This window comes from Puccinia triticina, chromosome 7A (assembly GCF_026914185.1).
Source record: "Puccinia triticina chromosome 7A, complete sequence".
Lineage (NCBI taxonomy): Eukaryota > Fungi > Basidiomycota > Pucciniomycetes > Pucciniales > Pucciniaceae > Puccinia > Puccinia triticina.
The window spans coordinates 5098132-5117084 of NC_070564.1; the positions used below are offsets into that span (position 1 = coordinate 5098132).

Sequence of the window (18953 nt, forward strand, 5' to 3'; positions counted from 1 at the left end):
AGAAAACCCCGCCTGTTACATCAATTGCTCCACTTTTCTCAAGACTTGTCTCAATATTACACTTTCAGCCCCAAATAATGTTTTTCACTGTAAAAAATAGAGAACCACCTGGGCCATGTAAACAACAAACTGAGTCTTCTTGAAGCAAAAAATAAATCATTGTCCATGGTGATCTACATGTGGATTATAAGCTGTGAAGGATGCCAGCAAACAGTACCAACAGTGGGCCGCTACATTGCACTGCGCTAAACGGACACATCGCGCTAGCGTAGCGGCGCTTGTCGCAGCCCAATTATGATGTAGTGTTAGAGATTCTACGCCGCGGGCCCTATAATCAAATAGGGCCACAAAAAAGATATGGGCCCACGCAAATTCTCTTTGTCCACTGCAAGGGCTGTAATGACTGGTGAAAGTCAACCAACTGGGGTTGTGGTGTGCATGAGAGTTTGTGAAATCTTCCAAGGTGGGAAGGGTCATACAGGATGAGGCATTAGGGCTGGGTGTATTGAGCTGTATATACAGATCTCAATAGGGACACTTGATCCTTTTCCCTATTAGGATGGTTAACAATCAAAATTCTTCAGTAACAGACCACTCACCAAACCGTCTTCTGAAATTCTGCCTGTCCTCCCACTTCTCAATAGTCTTGGTAGAGATTTGGATGTGATCCTACATTATAAGACTGCCACAAATATGCTTTTGAGAATGCAAGGGAAATTGTTTTTTGTCACTTCAAACTTGAGAACATCTTTTCTGAGGGTAATCAATTATTGAATGGCTTTTGGGGCGGGTTTGGGCACATTTTGAGTAAAAATTAGTTGACGGAAACCCCTCCGGTCCCCAGATCATGAGTGTGGGTGTGACAAGGAGGGTTGAGCTTTGGACAGCAGTTGCTGTTTGCACGGTGGAGGCTGCAGAATTGTGGGATGGCATCTTTAAATTTGAAAAGGGAGGGTGGGGTGGGCTTACACCCTGCAGCGGCGTAGCCGCTTTGGCCTCTAGTTGTATAAATAAGAATTGGCCCCAGAAAGCGCCCAAAAATAGTATTACATACAAAGATTTAGTAAAACAAACAATGTACATAAAATTAAACTGTTGTACATCAATGAGTAATATTACTCGTGTAAAAATACCCTGTGAAAGTATTATGTAGACTTCTACTGAAGCTCTTTCACATGACAATTGGTTATAAACATGTCATGTGACAGAGTCAGGGAAATTAGTCTATTACAATACAATTAAATTACCCACTGCCAAGCCCTTTTCACGGCTACAGCCCTGGATACTCCCATAGGGAGAAAAGGACTCAGTGTTTACGCCCACTGAAGTCCCCTCTATAAATAGAGGCCTATTTGGCCCTCAGAAAAAGATCCCCCAGACCATTCACCGCCCATAAACTGTAAGTTTGCCGTGAATATTCTCCTCTGCTACTATTGTAGCCCCTTTTTCTTATAAACCATCCCCAGCACGTAAAATCCACTGGATTAAACCCTTTAAATCATCAAAAATTCCTTATTAGTATATTTAAAGCTTTATCCTTATAAGTAGTTGCCGTAAGACCACCACCTCTGTCAAGCAGCCAATCAGTTTAAGCGCTTACCACCTACTTTTTACACCAAATTAATTCCCTGTAATTAATAATTACATATTATTAATTACATAATTAATTCCCCCTCTGTTACAGAGTGTTAAAACCCTTGTAGTGGCCTTATTTGCCACGTAACAAGTTTGGCAATTTAAATTACCAGTGTTTATATCAGTACAGTTATAGTACTAGGGCCCCAAACCCTTATTTTAACGGGTTTTCCGCCCTAAGTTTCATAAACAGAGCTGTCACAGTGGCTATGCCCGGTACAGTGGACAATGATTGTGATTCTCAGAGCAACTATGGTAACGCCAATGATGAGCTCTCTGATACCTCCGCGGCGCAAGCTCTGGCTCCAGCTTCCAAAAGTGATCTAGATGATGAACCGGTCACAGAAACATATGCCAATACTTCCAAGCTTCAAGGCCTTACGACAAAGCTGGATACTGTGATTAAACAAATCACCCAAACTGCTGCTCAGTGAGCAAGTTTCAATTGCATGGCCAACAAGTTGGGTGTGAAAGTTGCACCATTGATTGCGGGCTACGGTATCCGCTGGAATGTAAAATATGAAAGCCACCGGAAAGCAATTGAAGCCCGAGATGTAATTGACAAACTTCTCAAGGAAGATCAAGCGCAGGACAAGACCGGGGTATTCAACAATGTTTGTTTTGCACCTTGAGATTGGTTTTGGATTGATAAGTTAAACCAGGAACTTGAGGTGGGTTTTTTTTGGCTACATGTTCTAATTAATCAGATTGTTACTGACCATACCAACCTTGTCAGGTTTTTGTTAAACTCACCTCTCAACTGGAAGGGAATCAGCCCACCGGCGCGCACGTAATCCCCAAATATCTAGAACTCAAGGAGCAGCTATCTGGGAAGCTGAATTGATCAGAAGAAACGGACCTGTTGTATCCAATGTACTATGCCATGCTTAAGCGGGGTGAGAAGTACCTGGCAGAGGCAATGGAGTGTGAGACACTGGTCCTTGCCACTATTATGCATCCATGCTTTCGGATGCATATTTTTGAGCTTGTTTTTGGAGCCAAAAGCAAAGAGGTCAAGGTGTGCCTTGAACTACTCAACTGTTGGTTATTGGACTTTAAGCAAAAACTGGTTGTCGGCACAGCATTGGCCGACCCATCCAAGATCACAGTCCTAGACCAACCACCAGCATCGGGTTCAGATTCACTCATGTCCTGGCTTGTGTCCCGCCTGACTCAGCAAGCGACACTGCAGGAAAATGAAATCAAATCGTTCCTCAAAGCTGAACTTGCCTTCACCAGCAAGACCATTGAGAATAAATCGACTCCATTGAAGTGGTGGAGGGACCACTGCACTGCTTATCCAACACTCTGTCGGATGGCACGTGCTTACCTTGGTGTATCTGGCAGTTTGTGTGCAGTTGAAAGACTCTTCTCAGCTGCTTCCAATGTCTGCAGCAGTAGGCGTGAGGGATTGAAACCATCAACTATGACTCGTTGTGTCAGCAGTATGATGTGGTTAAGGGAGCAGGTTCCTCTCACCGGGAATTTTGAGGAGGCTGGCAAAGCTTTGAAGTCTTTAGTGCCAGTGCCAAAGAATAAAGCGGCAGAATGACCTTGCCTCCTTTTTATACAAATAGCTCGTTACCATATTGTAACTTTTTTTTTTGATGATGAAATCTATAACGTATCAATGAAAAAATAAAAAAACAGTAAAAAAAAACCTAACGGTACTGGGAAACCGTTACCAGTAACGGTGTGAATAACGCAAAAAAAAAATATGTTATTGCTACGTTACCGTTACTGGTAACGTAGCTACCCAGTGTTGTTGTAAGTTGTTTTTTTTTTTTTTTTTTTTTCAATGTCTCCATGCACATTCATGTGAGTTTTTTTCCACTTTGCCAATGTCACCTTTGTGTACGCGCGTACATTAGGGTGACAGATCACTGGAGGCGCCTTTCACAGCTCCATTACAAGTAAAAACTGGTCAGAAAGCCATGAAAGCCCCTGCAGGTCACATTTATGTTGTTTGGAACCCCTTTGACATAGAGAAATTGATCAACATAAATTCAGCATGAATGAGTAATAGTTGGTTATTGATTAACTATGATTTCATGACAGATTGTAATTAAGTTATACTTAGAAAATGAAATGGTTCTATAAAACATTGCACAAGGTCCTGTGATAATTCCGCATCACTTCTGACACACTTATCATTGACTTCTGAAGAATTTATCAATCATTTCCTAATCCACATCTGACTCACATCAGACCCAGAACAACATAAAATTAGACTCTGGCACTCTCTGGAGAGTGTGTCAAAGTCTCCCCTGGTGCTTGGGAGCACCATGGGTAAGGTTTTGGCAGATTTCCTTTGTAGTGAATCCACCAAATTAGACCCACAGTGCACACCCCATTCTGTTGAAACTTGTGCAGGCGCAGCTCTGAATCCGCTCAATCCCCTGCGCAACACTCATTGAAACGTAAGCTCACAGTAATATTGCTACCTTTTTCCATTCTCAGTCAATGAATCCTCTTTTTCCCTTGACAAACTCAATTCATCTCATCCACTGGGGAACTTTAAGCTCAGCTACTCAATCACCAACAACACCTCTTCCCTCAAATATCAACACACAACTCACCTTCTTCACTCAAATCACTCCCTGGTGATTCTTGGCAAAGCTTTAAATTGGCCAGCCTCATTAGCTTCCAACTTGGTGAGAAATGCACCTCATTGCATTTCTTATCATCTATTCCTATTCCCATCTCTGATCATTCAATCACACTAACCTCTTCCTCTCTATTTTCTCAGATCTCTATCCACTCATCCTTCTATTGTTCAATCTTATTTTACATACCTGAGGTTAACTATTCTTTTTTCTGCTTAAAACTCTCAGAACTCTAACTGATTGTGTTCAAATCTGCCTTCAGTCTCTTCCTTGTCCTCTTCATCTCTTTCATTTGTCTGTCACAGATATATTCATATTCTATTCAGGGTTTGTCTCTCTTTCTTCCTTTTCAGTCTTTCTTATCCTAAAATTGTTCATCTCACACTCTTGTCTTTAGTTCTTGTCTTTGTCTTTAAGCAATAAATAACGGTCACAGGTTCAACACATTCCTGGGGTGTGCTCATGCCATGCAGACCACCATGTGCTCTTGAGAGGGGTTTCTGCCCGCTGTATGTAAAAATTATGTGGGGTTTGGGCACCCCAGTGGCAGTGAGAAGGTTTTTTTCGTAATTTTTTGGTTATGTGGGGGGAATTACATTCCGACTCCCAAAAAATACGTTTTGGGAGTCAATTGTTATGCCCCAAGCTTTATAACGTAAAATTTGAAAGTAAATAAACCCCGAACACCGAAGTGCCTTGGGTTCAGCCCAAGTGATCACGATGCAAGGCAAAAAACAAAGAAATTGGAATTATGGAATGCCACGATGTGTGTACAGCAACAGGACCATCCGTCCAAGCATTCTACAAAACACAACTCAACTCCTCGTGGAGGAATTAGGTGCACAGTGCAGTGTGAGGAGTGGTTGGTGACAGGTGTCCGTGGGATGTCAGCCGGGGTTCGCGGGCGAGTGCACTGCCTCGGGCCCACTCCCGCCATCGCCAGCTCTCCCAGCACCGCATACCCCCACCCCGAGCCCACCAAGCATGCGACTGTTCGCCGAGAACCTCTCCGAGAGTCTGCTCAGCACGGCATCCCTCAGCCGGCGCCACCGGCCATCGATCTACGACGAGCAGCACCCCAAGCCTGGAACGCCGGGCGCGCCGCAGAGCCAGAGCCCGAGCCAGAGCCAGAGCCAGTGGCGGACGCCGTTCAAGAAGATCCCCCGGAACAGCCCTACCAACAACAGCAACCAGCTCCACATCTCCCCCTCAGCCGCATCGACCTACTCCGCATCCTTCACACACAACCCCTCCCTGCTGTCCATCCCCCACCCCCAGCCCAGTCCGCCGAAACACCACCCCGGCTCGGTCCGCTCAGAATCCGTGCCCCGGAAGACCTCCTGCTCCTCGTCCCGCTCGACGATCGACCACCCGCCCGCCCCTCCGCCCCGCTCCAGCGGCCGCCACACCCCCCTGCCCGGCTTCAGATCCGCAAGCGCTCTCAGCCAGGTCTCCTTCCGCTCCCTCAGATCCATCAACTCGCGCATCAAGGTCCGCATCCAGTCCCTCGGCCAGGCCATCGAGGCCCGCAAACCTAAGCTGCCCGAGCTCGATTGGTCCGCGCTCAGGGCCGAGTACGAACTCCATCTCGCTAGAGGCTCGATCATCGAACGCTGTCTCGTCCAGGTCGATCTCGGGCCCGATGTCACCGAAAGAGGTCGCTGGTGGATCGACACCGTCGTCAGTCTATCCTCTCCCGCCTCTCCTGTCAAAAACACCACATTACATACATCCATCCATGTTGATTGATCTTCCTCCTTTTTTTTCTTTTTTTTTTTCTGGGGTATATTATATTACATACATATATACTTATGTGTACTTGAACAGTGGACCCTGGCCGACAAACTCAGTCCGCCCCTACCAGCAGCACTCGCCCAGTACTCAGCATCAGGCCTCCTACCACTCCTCAGTCCGCTGCGGCACACGCTCCACAGACTGGCGGTCGAGCTGCCGTACAACCATCTGGAGGACACGGCCGAGCTCGAGAAGTTTGAGGAGCTGGGCACGATCCTTGGCCGGGCGATCTGGCTGGCCGGGCTGATCGAGAACGTGATCGAGATCGTCAGCCAGCTCGGCCTCGTCCGCTTCGAGCTCGTCGGCCTCCGCAAACCCTTCGACGAACTCAAACTCGCCGACGACGACCTCCACTACGACGACCCGCTCCAGTTCCAGGGCCTCCTCGACCGCTCTATCCATCTCATCTCGCAATGGTCTGGCGAGATCAGAGGACGGACTGGGTCTAATAACCCCTGGAAAGGCTTCATCAAGCTCTCCTGAGATTCCTCTGCTCCTCCCCCCACCCCTAATGTATCTCTCCAATCATCCCTCCTAGAACAACAGTGCAGAACCATGCACTTTTTTTCTTTTATCACCCTCCTTGAATAATAAGCTCTCTCTCTCTCCCTCCCTCCCTCCCGGTACATACACATACATTTAGCTCCCTTTTCGAATGGCATACTCTCATTGTATCAACACTGTTCTCGTCAGACCTTCTTTCCATTCCTTTTTTAGGTCAATCATCTTCCTCTCCCTCCATTCCTTTGCTTTCGATCTGCCCAACTCGAGGAACCTACACTGACCCATAGACTCATAATCCCCCTCGTCTATCTCCCATCCCAATCATTTTTTTCTTATTGCGTGTGATTGGAAAATTTTCTTGAATATATATCAGCCAGATATCAAGATAATTAAATATGCAAATCCTATCGATCCCCCGTCTCTCTTACTTATCTTCGTCTTAGATCTGTTGTTTGTTCATTCCTTAGTAACAATACATTTGTTTCCTTACATGATTCAATCGGCTCACTTTGAAATGTATCATTTTTCCTCCAGAGCAAGCCTATACACCCCGGTGGTTTTCTAGGTCCGCCCAGGGATTGCTATCGGCACGTTGAGAAAGTGCTCTTCCGGATGTTCAAGTGGTGCATGAGCATTTCTGGAAGCGGATTCGCCGTAGTTGTCGGCTAGCCACATGGCTTGCTGAGGCTGTCAAGTTTTCTCCGACACACAGCTTTATGCGAATTCACCCCTCGGAGACGAGCCGGCAGGCAAAAAGCAACGGTGCGGTGAAGCTGAGGGATGTCAACCCGATCCCACGATGCGATGTCTGGCACAGCTTTCGACGAAGAATGACATTGATTGGCAGGGATTGGCAGTTGCACCGAAATTTGCAATGCGACGAAGCACCCCAAAAGGATTGATAATCTGCTTCCTCCAGCTCGCCTGCCGACCGCCCAACACCCTGCAAACCAACCCCCCCAGTCAGGATCCTGAGCCCCTCAATCCCATAGCGTCGACCGAAATGCGCTCCATCCTGCCTGTTTTGACCGTCTTGCTCAGTGCTACTACCATGCACCTGTATGTCGCTTCTCCAGTCCTTCGCGGCGTCGTCGAGGAGAAAGCATGGACCGGCTACGGCGTATACGATCACCCCACGCCCTACCGTCCCCCAACTGGTGAGTGGAAGCTGGAATGCTTTGTTTTCAACCCATCCAACACCAGCATTGTTTCCGAGTTCTCAATCTGACTGTCATTCTGTACTACAGGTCCTTGCGGCGATCCACCTTGCTAGACCAGCATCCCGCGCAGTCTCGCATCATTTGCCTCATAGGACAGCTCATTCGAAGCACCTTGTTCCTGAAATCTTCATATCAGAAAAACAAACTGCTCTGTTCCAATCCTACCCTACCCCTCCCTCCATAACCGAAAAGAAACCTTTTTTTTTCTTGCGAATACGCTCTGCTCTCAATATATATATATTATTTGTTCACATTTATAAGCGTTACAGTCACTGGTGTACTTAAGGAGGCAGAGGCACAGAAGTGATAAGAGACTTGGGGGAGAGAAGAACACTGGGGGCCTGAGCTCCCGTGACATCCAGTTTTTTTTTATAGACAAAACAGCAGGAATTGGGAAGAGAAAACTCGTGTATAAGTCTGTGGTGTTTTTTTTTTTCGCTGAAGAGAGAGTTCAAGTGGGGATATAGTGAACATTATCCGTGTATGATGAGATGAATTGTAGTCACTTGTTTTCTTTTCGGTATACATCATCTTATGGGGTGATAGCAGGCATGATTAAGATGCAGATTCTGTCTTGCGGAGCAGATCGACCCAGAGCTTGGCCGCTGGGTCATCCTGGATCCAATCAGGCAGCGACCGGGAAGCGGCCCTCGGGCCGGTGTTGGCCAGTATCCACAGGAGTCTTTCCAAGCAGCTGGAGACCTCGTCGCCCACCACGTCGCGAAAGGTCGGCAGAGAGATATAGCAGAAGCGGACCGTCGGCTCTTTCACTGGTGGCCATGCCGCCTTTTTGCGTCTGGCTCCCGACGGTGGCCCCCACAGTAGCCAGGCTTTGTGTTGTTCGGAGGGTATCGCTCCTCGGTCCACCGGAAATTGCATAGCGAAATGACAAAGATCTTGTGACATTGGAAGTTGAATTTGTAGAATGTCTCCCTTGCAAGCTCGCTAGTCCAGGAGTCGTCTGGACGATTGTGCTTCTCGAAGGGGTCTTCAGTGAATCGTGGGAAGGGATTGTGGCTACCGGCCAGACGGGCGGTGGAGTAAGGGACTTGGCCATGGAGGTCGAAGGCTCGGTACGCGAGCTGGATCTGAACGTCGACCACCTGGTCCTGGTCCGTGTTGGCCACCATGCGGTAGCACCTGAGGAACGGAGCACCGAGACGGTCCTCGTCTGGAGCTGGACCCGCACGGATGACCTCGTGATGCGTACTGCCATCGATCGACGTAATCGCCACCCCCTTCTGCCCCAAGATACTGTTGAGGAACGGGATCAGGACTCCAGTCGGCGCCCTCACCAGTTTCGCGAACTCAGCATCCGCCAGAGCTGGCATCAAACTGCGGGCGTCGACCGGCGACAGACGGCTCATTTTGGGCGAGTTTCTTGGATTCAGATAGATATCCGATCACGTGCCGATGATGCTGAGCAAACAAATAGGGGGCTTCAAAATTGATCCAGGAAGCGTTCCAGGTCCAAACTCCAGGAAAACCAAAACACAGCCAAAGAATAATTCCTGGAGGTTCTACATTGAGACCCCCAGAAAGAGGAACTTCCTGCATTTGAACCCAGGAGAACAAGACCTGGAAATGATTATCTGTTTTAACATGTTTTGTCCCATGCCTTTGGGGTCCCCGAAGGACCAGCTCCTTCCCCCCCACGCAACCACAAGTTGATCTGACCTCATCGGACTTTCTTGTACATTTTTTTTTTCATCAGCAGTTTCAAATTAGCTCAAACTGCATCAATTCCGACTACTCTAATTGCTGTCGACCGGGAGGGACTTTCCCTGTCGACAGCCATATAAGGCAGTTGACCGGGAGAAGTCCCTCCCGGATGACTGCTTGATATGGCTGTCGGCCAGGAGGGACTCCTCCTGGTCGACTCTTGTATGTATGTGGTTGTCGGCCGGGAGGTACTGCTCCTGGTCGACTGCCTTGTATGGCTGTCAACCTTGAGATACTGCTCCCGGTAGACTGCCTTATATGGCTGTCAACCGGGAGGTACTGTACTACTGCTCCAGTCCCTCCCGGATGACTGCTTGATATGGCTGTCGACCGGGAGGGACTCCTCCCGGTTCCTCCCGGTCAACTCTTGTATGTATGTGGTTGTCGACCGGGAGGTACTGCTCCCGGCCAACTGCCTTATATGGCTGTCGACCGGGAGGGACTCCTCTGGGTTGAGTCTTGACTGCTTGATATTACTGTTGAGTGGGAGGTATTTTCTAGCATGGCGGGCGGTGGACAAAAATTCGCTCGAAGTTAGTGTGAGGTGGTGGGAAAGATGATGTAGGGGTGTCGAAAAAAAAGGCGGGGGTCCGGGGTTTGAGAAGAAAGGTGGGATTTATCCTCTTTTGTCCTCTTTTAATTTCCTGATTTCCTGTTTTCCTGGATGTCCTGGAAGGGCATAGGAAGAAGGAGATCAGGTCCGCAGGAAGCGTTCCAGGTCGCTCATTTTTCCTGGAAACTCCGACCTGGAACGCTTCCTGGATCAATTTTGAAACCCCCTAATGTTGACTGACAGTGCGTGCGCCACGCCACAGTCGTGTTTGAGAGTCAGCTTGGATCTGCACAGAAGCCAAGTGTCAGTGATACTCACCGATAGGGTTATAATGCCAGTCTATGGGAATGAAGCAGAGAATGGTTTGATTGGTGATGATGGCTGAGTTGGTTGAGGGATATCGATATGAGATGATTTGCCCCGTACCACAGCGAAATCCAGTCCCTCCCTGCAGGGGGATGCTCGCGCCCAGCTATACTCATATCTCCGCGAAATGAGATATTAAATCCGCAGAAACATGGATGAACACTCGTGAGGACAGGTGAGGACTTCCCTCTGGTTTAGGATACCAGCTAAATGCTATTTTCTGTTTCTATTTTCTACTTTCAAAGGGGAGCAAAAGCGGTTTCTGTGCTAAGAAATAGAAAATAGAAAATGGCCTGCTTTCTAAATCGGTGGGAACCAATTTCCAAACAAACAGTCTTCCTGCAGTCCAGACTTTACTAATTTGGTCAGGCCAATCCTTGCAAACTTGCCAGTTGGAGCCAGTGCCAGAAGCCTTGAACAGTCTACCAGTCGACCCAACTGTCTTGGTCAACTCAATTCTGTCGAACTTGCTGGTAGCTCAATCTGTTGGCAATTTGATTCCCGGAGCCCCGTTGAGCTCTCTGCCTCTTGACCCGGCAAACGTGGTCAACCAATCTCTAATCCATTTGGCGGCAATGGTCCCTCTGGATTCTCCTTGAGCTCCCTCCCAGTCAACCAATCCACTTTGGCCAGTTGGCCAGCCCGGTCCTCTCAAACGTGCACCTGGACAAGTTACCCAGCACCGGAGCCTCTGGATCTCCCTTGAGCTCTCTTCCAGTAGACCCATCCACATAATTGGTTGCCCTATTTCTATCTAGTAACCTACCTATTGTTGGATCAGCTACTGACACCGTTAACTTGCCCATCTCAAACACCAACCCCACCACTGGCTACTATGGATTTTCCCTCAGCTTCTCTCTCAGGATCTCCTTCTTCTTCTTTTTCTATCTTTCAATCCTCATTTTCTCTCTCTATTGATTTTGGTTTTTCCCACCTCTCTTGACTTGTAGCCTGCAGAAATTTTAGTCTTCTGTCCTTGTTGAATAGACCAAAAACCTAATAATAATGATAATCATTTTACAAGAATTTTTCTTGGCTGAAACTGTGCCTCCTTCCTTCTTGTAGCAGAAATTCTGAGCTCCCCACAGTGTTTACTCAATGTATTCCCCTGATCTGTGGAGCAGACAAGGCTGTAAACATGGGTGTGCACAATCCTCACTTTTGCATCTCTTTCTTTTGTTGTCTGCCAATCCTAATTTTCACACTTTCTTCTTTTGTTTATTTTTTCATCTCTTATAATTTTCATTCTCTGTCACTTGCAAGCTTTTTTCTTTGTTGAGCTGACTGGAAACTGATACTAATGATCATCATTTTGCAAGTGTAATCTAGTACAATGCAACTGTCCCTCTTTGGTTTTTTGAAAACACAAATGGTAAGTAGGTGTAAAGTTCCCCAGATTATGTATGTAATGGGGAATGGTATCATTGATGGAAAATGGAATGAGGGAAAAATAGAAACCAAAGTTGGTGCAGATGGAACCCATGGCAAAAGGATATATGTTAGCTTATTGCATTTGGATGGGAGAAAAAGGCAATCTCAGGACTATTTAAATGAAATGCCCCCCCCTGATTTGAACAGCACTGCTTGGCTCTTGTTTTCACACCAATTGCTTAAGATCCAAGTGGTCTTGGGACATTACCCTCATTTTGGAGTGAGAGGGGGGAAGTGCTGCCATTTTTTTTGGGTGGTGGTTTCTGATTTGTATCATGTTAAACCTTTAATTGAAACTGACAATAAAGCAGCTTCAGTGACCTCGCCATGACCTGAAATAAAAGTACTGTTTGTAGAGTTACCCAAAAATCATGTCACTTTATGTGGAATACAGCCAAAATTACAGACTATGAAATCTGAATTTAGATCAGGTGAGATGTAGCAAATTCTGAGTGTCAAGTTGCTACTGTGTTTTTCAGTTATTAATCCAAAGATAGTGGAAATATAAAACTGTGTCTCATTTGGTTGAGTCTCATCCTCTGGCCAAAATATATCCACTCCCAACATGCTTCAAAAACTTCTGCTTGTGGCTATCTGGTCTGTCTCAGCTGCTTTGTGTGGCAGAATTGAAGAACCAGAAATTGAAAAGGGAAAGACTGTTTCCTCTCCCAATACCCTACAATCATCTTCTGGTAATTTCTTCTGTCCATGTGATTTAACAAACATAGCTGTTTCCCTGAACACTAATTTTTATTCTCACTTCCATTACTCACATCCCCACATAATAAGAAAAACAATTTGAGCTTGCATCCACTTCAAACAATTATGGATTGCCTGTTGATATTCAATCAAATCCTCTGAGAAAACATCCCAGGGATATTCTTGAATTTTCATCTTTCAATCATCCAAATAAGTTCCAGTCTCCAAAAGATAAACAATTGGATGTATTATTCAGAAACTGTCCAGGGACACATTATTTGACCCGTGAAAGGTGTGAGTTGTCTCTGTTTTGAAAATATTTCTGTCTGAGGCTAATAAAATCATGTAAATTATCTTTTTTCCAGATTGGGAAATACTACAGCAATGGAAAATCAGCTATGGTAATATTTTTTCTCTTGGCATTTGAGCACCACTTACTGATAACAAACCAATCTTTCTCAACTGTTCAGATGAGATCCATGCACTAATTGTAGATTTCAAACAGCTTTCAAAAATTCACCTGAAGCTTAATCAATTTGATTTCAATTTCATTGAGGCAAACATCAACAAATCAAAAAATAAGGAAGAAGTAGCTAAATCAATAAAAATATACAAAGAATCTCTCAAAAAGAGTGAAATCTTGAAAGATTTGAGACTTATGAAGCTGGGTAAAATTGAAACAACTCTTTCAAAAAAACAACTAGCATTACTACTACACTGGAGAAGATGTGAAAAACTCCCAACCATGAAGTTGAACCATGACATATTAGAACTGGTTTCACAATGGTCTTGGAAAACCTATGGAGAATCACTTGCAAAAGAAATGAAAACATTCCTCAATCCTTACCATGGCTACTTTCTGAGAAGTTTTGAAATGGATTGCTTTGATTCATTGGGGAAACTATGGGCCCGAAAGTATGCATTCAAAACAATTGGTTTCTTGTTGAAGAATCAATTTATTGATGAGAACAATGTCAGAGAAATTTTCCAAGATGAAGAGATGGTGAAACATGTGATTCTTTACACAAGGGTACTTTTTAAAGAGCATGGCCTTGGAAACATTTTTGGGGGTGTAAGATACTTTACTGAACACTATAAGTGGACATCATTGGACCCCTCCTTCAAGTGTAAATCCATTATTTTTGCAGACATTTTTTGGATTGATTTTTCCTACAAATATTTGAAGGTTCTCTTGGCTGATCCATTCTTTATTTTGAAATTTTGAAACATTCAAATCAGGCATAGGAAAAACAGAAAAAAGGATCATTGACTTAACTTTCTTGGCACAAAAATTGGATTACTTTTGTTGTGACTTCATCACATCCTGCTCACCAACAGAATATTCAGACTTCAAGATCCACTTAAAGATAAATAAATATATTAACAAATTGAAATTCAGCAGCAAATCTGAAGAATTGCTTGATCATAAAAAGAAGATCACCAATCATCAACTTATTCCTGAATATCAAGAATACAAAGGGGATCTTGAAAGACTAATTACTTTACTTCTTAAGGCATTATATAAAAGGGAGCTTCCTCTTTTCTGTGAAGGCAAAAGAGACATAAGTCTTGCTATTTGTGAATTCTTTGATTTCATTGAAAAGGAATTCTGTCCAGGACTTGTGAAGATTACAGTATCAGAATATTTCAAAAATGATTATAAAGAAGTTGAAAGATTTGAAGAACAAGTTCAGCTGATATTATTACAAGAAGAGTTTTATGAAATCAAAAACATGACCTATGACCTGTGGTCACTTGAGTCTGATGAAGTTAAATTGCTACTTGAGGATCCAAACATACATCAAACATTTTATCAAGAGATTCCAAAGAGATTCCAAGAATTCTTTCCCAAATTCAAAGACATGTATTTAAGGATTGATAAAAGAGGTGATAGCTTATCCAATTGGCTAAGAAATCAGAATGAAATCCCTCTTTTCTTTGATCAGATTGAAAAACTCAGAGGAAATTTCATGCAAATGTACAAATCAATTTTTGGCATTGAGCTAAAAACAGTCTGAGTAGATTCAGATCAGCAAGTCTCAAAGAAAGTTTTGGATTCATTGTTTTAAATGACTCAAGATGAAATACTAGGGTCTCTAGCTGTTAAAGCTTTCTTTTTGACTCCTTTCAAATTTCTTCTTCTTGTATGTATTGTTGTGACCAAAAATGTCGGTGCATTTTGTATTGAGTTTGTTTTGGCATAACACATTGCCAGATAAGGCCCAGACCTAAAATCATCACTGGAGGCAACATTCCCTAATATATGGTCTTGGACTAGAGCTAGTAAAAATCTGATCTCATATTTGGAATCAGGCCAGCTTACTGAACCCAAATCCTCCATCCCATGTCATTGGGCTAATGAACAGAAGGCCAAGCAAGAACCTGGCTACTAAACACAACAGTGAACCAACACAATACATGTATTGGTATTTATTGATATGTATCTAAAAAACAATATGATACATAATGTTGGACAATACTGGTATTGTATTGGATTGCTTCACCATTGCTGCACAGCCTGAAAGGGAACATCAAAGCTGTGAGATATCCAAGGCAGAAACATGATTTGATGATTAAATCACAACTCAATGATTCATAAAAAAAGAATGTGAATCAAGATTCATGGTCAAGACAATATTTACTTTCAAGGTTCCAGTTTGCTTCAACAAAAGATACCATATTTCAGACATGTTTAGGTGGTGAGAAGCTCTAGTTTTGGCGTGCAGCCACTGGGGAGAATCCCCTGGGTATACAGTTAAGCAGGCAATGTCCTGAGGTTGGCATGCCCTTGGGTCCTGGAAACGCTGGGCTGTACATCTATCCTCCAGAGAAGCCCAAGCAACAGAGTTGCCTTGCATACTCAAGACTTGCAAGTGAGAAACTGAATGGTTCATGATTCAGGAAAGAGTCCTAATCATTTGATGAAAAACAGCTTGGTACCAATATTCCATGCACAAGAAACACAACTACAAGGAGAGTCAATTCTAGGAGAAACCCGGTGGCTGGGTGGAAATATCCGATTGAATTGTTGAGAAAAATGGCTCATGGGGTCCTGAACTGGTTAGGAAATTATGGACGTTTTTGACGAGAGGATGCGGGATCCACTTCGAGGCCCTCCCGCGAGAGGCCTGCACCAGCCAGACATTCCGGGTGTCCCTCCCGTACCGCACAAACTCTTCCGGCCGGATAGCTGTGGCGTCCTGCCGGACTCTCAACCAGAGCCTGATCCGCGAGCCATCGTGACAAGTAACCGACGGTCTTTGACCGGCGCAAGTAGCATTTTTTCTTTGCTGCTACAGGCTACCCGGGGATCCCCGCAACTTCCTCCACCTTGCGGGATCGTTCTGGCTGCCGCTGATGCGGATCAGTCCGCGAGGCCCGGCCCGGCTTCGGACAGCCATACAGTCTCGCTCAAGAGCGCTAGTTAAGTACACATAGCCGCACTTGTGTGGCACCCCTTGTGTTGCTTATTAAGCTCGGCAGCGGCTAGCGGTGTATCGCATGTCTGGGGCCCGCAATGCAGCAGTGGGGCCGCCAAAGACGCAGACGACTGAGGTGTTACCTGAGTGCTGACCAGAGAGAAAATTGGCCTCTACCAGTAGATGTCCTTTGCTAGGGCACGTTCGAGTCCGAATAGTGTTTTCATCAATCCACTTTCTACTGGCAAGGCGCCCCTGAACCGGCACGCCAAACAACTGTGTTTCGCCAGTTGATAGAACATCATTCTTGTGAGGGAGAACGTATACATGTATGCGAAGCTTATTGATGACGGACTGGGGGCCGGCCCGGTAGCCGGGCAGTCCAGTATAGCGCTGGAAGGATATATGCTTTGGAGCACGGCGGCTAAACGACCATCCACCCTGGAAGTTGAGCCGACTGAGGCCGGCCCCAGGTGTCGTACGACAGTAGGATGATGGCCTTTGGCTCTGCACGAGCTCCATACTACCACTCGGCGACAAAAAATATGGCCCGGCACGTCTTTGCACTCTACACGTTTGTCCCCATTTCTCTCTTCTTTCTTTAGTGTTTTTCGCCCGGCCCCTGTTCGCTCGGTTCTATTTCCTTCTCGCATCGCCCCACTCTCTCTTTTTGCCCCCGCTCCCAAACAAGTCCGGTAGGCGTTGCGTGGCCAGCAAGGCATCGATCGCAGGCTATATAAAGGGCCCATATTCGACATCCAGAAACCTCATCCTCCCAGTCAGACATCTCACTCACACCTCTTCCCACACAGTTCTCCACGCCTCAGGCTCCTAGACCATTTCCCAAACTACAACTACCTATACTTAAAATCCTCACTCAATGTCATCCCAACCTCAGCAAGACCTCTACTCGATCGCAGGAGCACCTTGGCAACCCACGTGGTTGAACGAACAGCTGGTCCAGCTCGTTCTGGCCATGTCCTGTTCGCCGGACGTTCGACAGATGGACGAGATCTACCATGCGGTCCGTCAAACGATCGCGCAGCGTGGGGATCTGAACGCGGAAGCCTGGGCGGTGCTTATCGAGACCTACGGCCGGCTGGGCCAGGTCGGCCGGCTCCGCGAGATGTATGGCCGCGCCCAGAGCACTCTCGCCTCGTTTACTATCGACGAAAGCAGCTCGACGCTCAAGAGGATGCTTCGACACTCCTGGTGGACTCGGATCGAAGAGTGCATGGTCATCGGCCTGGCTTACTGCGGCTTGCACAACGAACTCTTGGTCCACAAAACAAGCCTCCAGAACAGCGGCGCGCGGCTCTCGGCGGATACCTACGAGGCCATATTCAGAAACACGGGCAAGAATCTACAGCATGTCATGAAGGCCCTCAACGTAAGTTTGCTCATTCGTGGCTTTTTTTTTTACGGGGGAAGGGATTCTCAAGCTTGTTTTTTTTTTTTTTTTTTTTTTCTGAGGAGGGAACAGTATTTCGAAGAAGCGAAGCAGAACGGAGTGCAACTGAGCACGCTCGCTTGCAACATTCTGCTGACAAAGCTTGCAAGGGCACGACGAACGATCGACATGTTGTCAGTGTATGACAGCATGAAACGGTCCGGCACGCCGAGGAACGCGCGAACCTTTGAGACCATCCTCCATGAGTTAAGCAGGAGCGATGATAAGGCTAAGGCTGAGGAGGTCTTCCAGGAGATGCTCCTATGTGATGACAACCCCCGGATCAGCCCTTTCATCACCATGATGAAGCTGTTCAATCAGGCTTCCAAATACCCCAATCGACCAAAGGTCCTTTACTACTTCGACATGATGATCCGGTCTAAGATATCGCCTAATGGCAATGGTAAGTCGTCCGAGTTTTCTTTTTTTTTTTTTTTTTCCTGGAACGATCGACTTGACTGACGATCATTGCTTTTGTTAGCTTATAATCTGTTGATGGAAGCGTATGGGATGATTGCGCCATACGACTCGGTGGGGATGGAGAGGGTCTTCCAGGCTGCGTGCAGGGACCCGAACGTGCAGGTCACGGGAGCGCATTGGGCGACGATACTGCGAGTGAAGGGGGCTTTGGAGGGGGACCTGGCGGGGGCAATAGTGCAGTTTGAGCAGATCAGCAGGACGGGGAACGGACGAGGGCTCGGAGTGGGCGGCGCCCGGCAGCCGGCGGACGGGATGTGTTACGAGGCGCTCTTCGATGGCTTCGTGGCCTGCAACCGCGGCGATCTCGCCTACCCGTATGTGGCACGGATGCAGGAGGACGGGGTGTTGGTGACGGCCGAATTGGCCAACAAGCTCATGAAGCTCTTTGCGTCCTCGGGTCAGGTCGACAAGGCTCGGGAGATATTCGAGTCGTTCGTCGACTGCCCTCCCCCCGCGCAGGACGAGCTCAACAGCCACCCACGGCCCAACCTCGCTCCTTCTCTGCCGGCTTCCAACCAGCAACGGCACGCCGATCGCTCGGTCTATCATCAACAGTCGGCCTGTCGGAAACGGTTCTGCTACGAAACAATGATAGCTATTGAATTCACCGCGGGCGATCACGAGCGTGTTCGGCGTCTATTCGAACGCCTTCCGAGAAGCCCTTCCACCGATGGAAGCCACTGATCTCTGATTTGCCGATGTAGGATTCCTTCTAGAGATTGTATTTTTTTATCAAGAAGCCAGTATGTAAATATATGTATAGTTGCAGAACATCTTAACACCCTCTTCTGCTTTGTAATTCGAGGATACGTTCCTGCTCAGTTTGAATATCAAGGATAGTCTTTGGAGTAAGATGTATGCCGAGTGGGATCCCCTGACTGAGGGAGAGCCGGCTGTGGCGGGATGATCACGATATGAGCGCTGGCCAAGGATCTGTGGGGGGCATGTGACTGGGCAAGCGTGCTCAGTGGGTTGGCTGAGGTCGGCTGACCGCTGACTCAGTGCTCCCCGGGGGTTGCTGATGTAAGCTGGAGGCTACTTATTAAAGAGCACGGTGCAGTCCCCCGGGCCCAG

General features: G+C 46.6%; 6 protein-coding genes across 6 annotated transcripts; 5 read left to right on the top strand and 1 right to left on the bottom strand.

Moving 5' to 3' along the window:
• Positions 1–5225: 5225 nt before the first annotated feature.
• PtA15_7A552 (uncharacterized protein) lies at positions 5226–6518 on the top strand (the record flags this gene model as incomplete). Its single annotated transcript, XM_053171170.1, has 2 exons — positions 5226–5921; positions 6069–6518. 2 exons carry the CDS (start codon positions 5226–5228, stop codon positions 6516–6518), a joined length of 1146 nt encoding a protein of 381 aa, XP_053022378.1.
• Positions 6519–7338: 820 nt separating this feature from the next.
• PtA15_7A553 (uncharacterized protein) lies at positions 7339–7812 on the top strand (the record flags this gene model as incomplete). The annotated part of the gene is made up of 2 exons (XM_053171171.1): positions 7339–7696; positions 7787–7812. The coding sequence occupies 2 exons, from the start codon at positions 7339–7341 to the stop codon at positions 7810–7812; spliced, it is 384 nt and encodes a 127-aa protein (XP_053022379.1).
• A 502-nt stretch (positions 7813–8314) lies between these two features.
• On the bottom strand, positions 8315–9126 carry PtA15_7A554 (uncharacterized protein; the record flags this gene model as incomplete). Its single annotated transcript, XM_053171172.1, has 2 exons — positions 8315–8613; positions 8727–9126. 2 exons carry the CDS (start codon positions 9124–9126, stop codon positions 8315–8317), a joined length of 699 nt encoding a protein of 232 aa, XP_053022380.1.
• A 4149-nt stretch (positions 9127–13275) lies between these two features.
• Positions 13276–13730, top strand: PtA15_7A555 (uncharacterized protein; the record flags this gene model as incomplete). Its single annotated transcript, XM_053171173.1, has 2 exons — positions 13276–13657; positions 13717–13730. The coding sequence occupies 2 exons, from the start codon at positions 13276–13278 to the stop codon at positions 13728–13730; spliced, it is 396 nt and encodes a 131-aa protein (XP_053022381.1).
• A 1871-nt stretch (positions 13731–15601) lies between these two features.
• PtA15_7A556 (uncharacterized protein) lies at positions 15602–15958 on the top strand (the record flags this gene model as incomplete). Its single annotated transcript, XM_053171174.1, has 2 exons — positions 15602–15769; positions 15830–15958. The coding sequence occupies 2 exons, from the start codon at positions 15602–15604 to the stop codon at positions 15956–15958; spliced, it is 297 nt and encodes a 98-aa protein (XP_053022382.1).
• Positions 15959–16829: 871 nt separating this feature from the next.
• PtA15_7A557 (uncharacterized protein) lies at positions 16830–18563 on the top strand (the record flags this gene model as incomplete). Its single annotated transcript, XM_053171175.1, has 3 exons — positions 16830–17339; positions 17433–17802; positions 17881–18563. 3 exons carry the CDS (start codon positions 16830–16832, stop codon positions 18561–18563), a joined length of 1563 nt encoding a protein of 520 aa, XP_053022383.1.
• Positions 18564–18953: the final 390 nt, after the last annotated feature.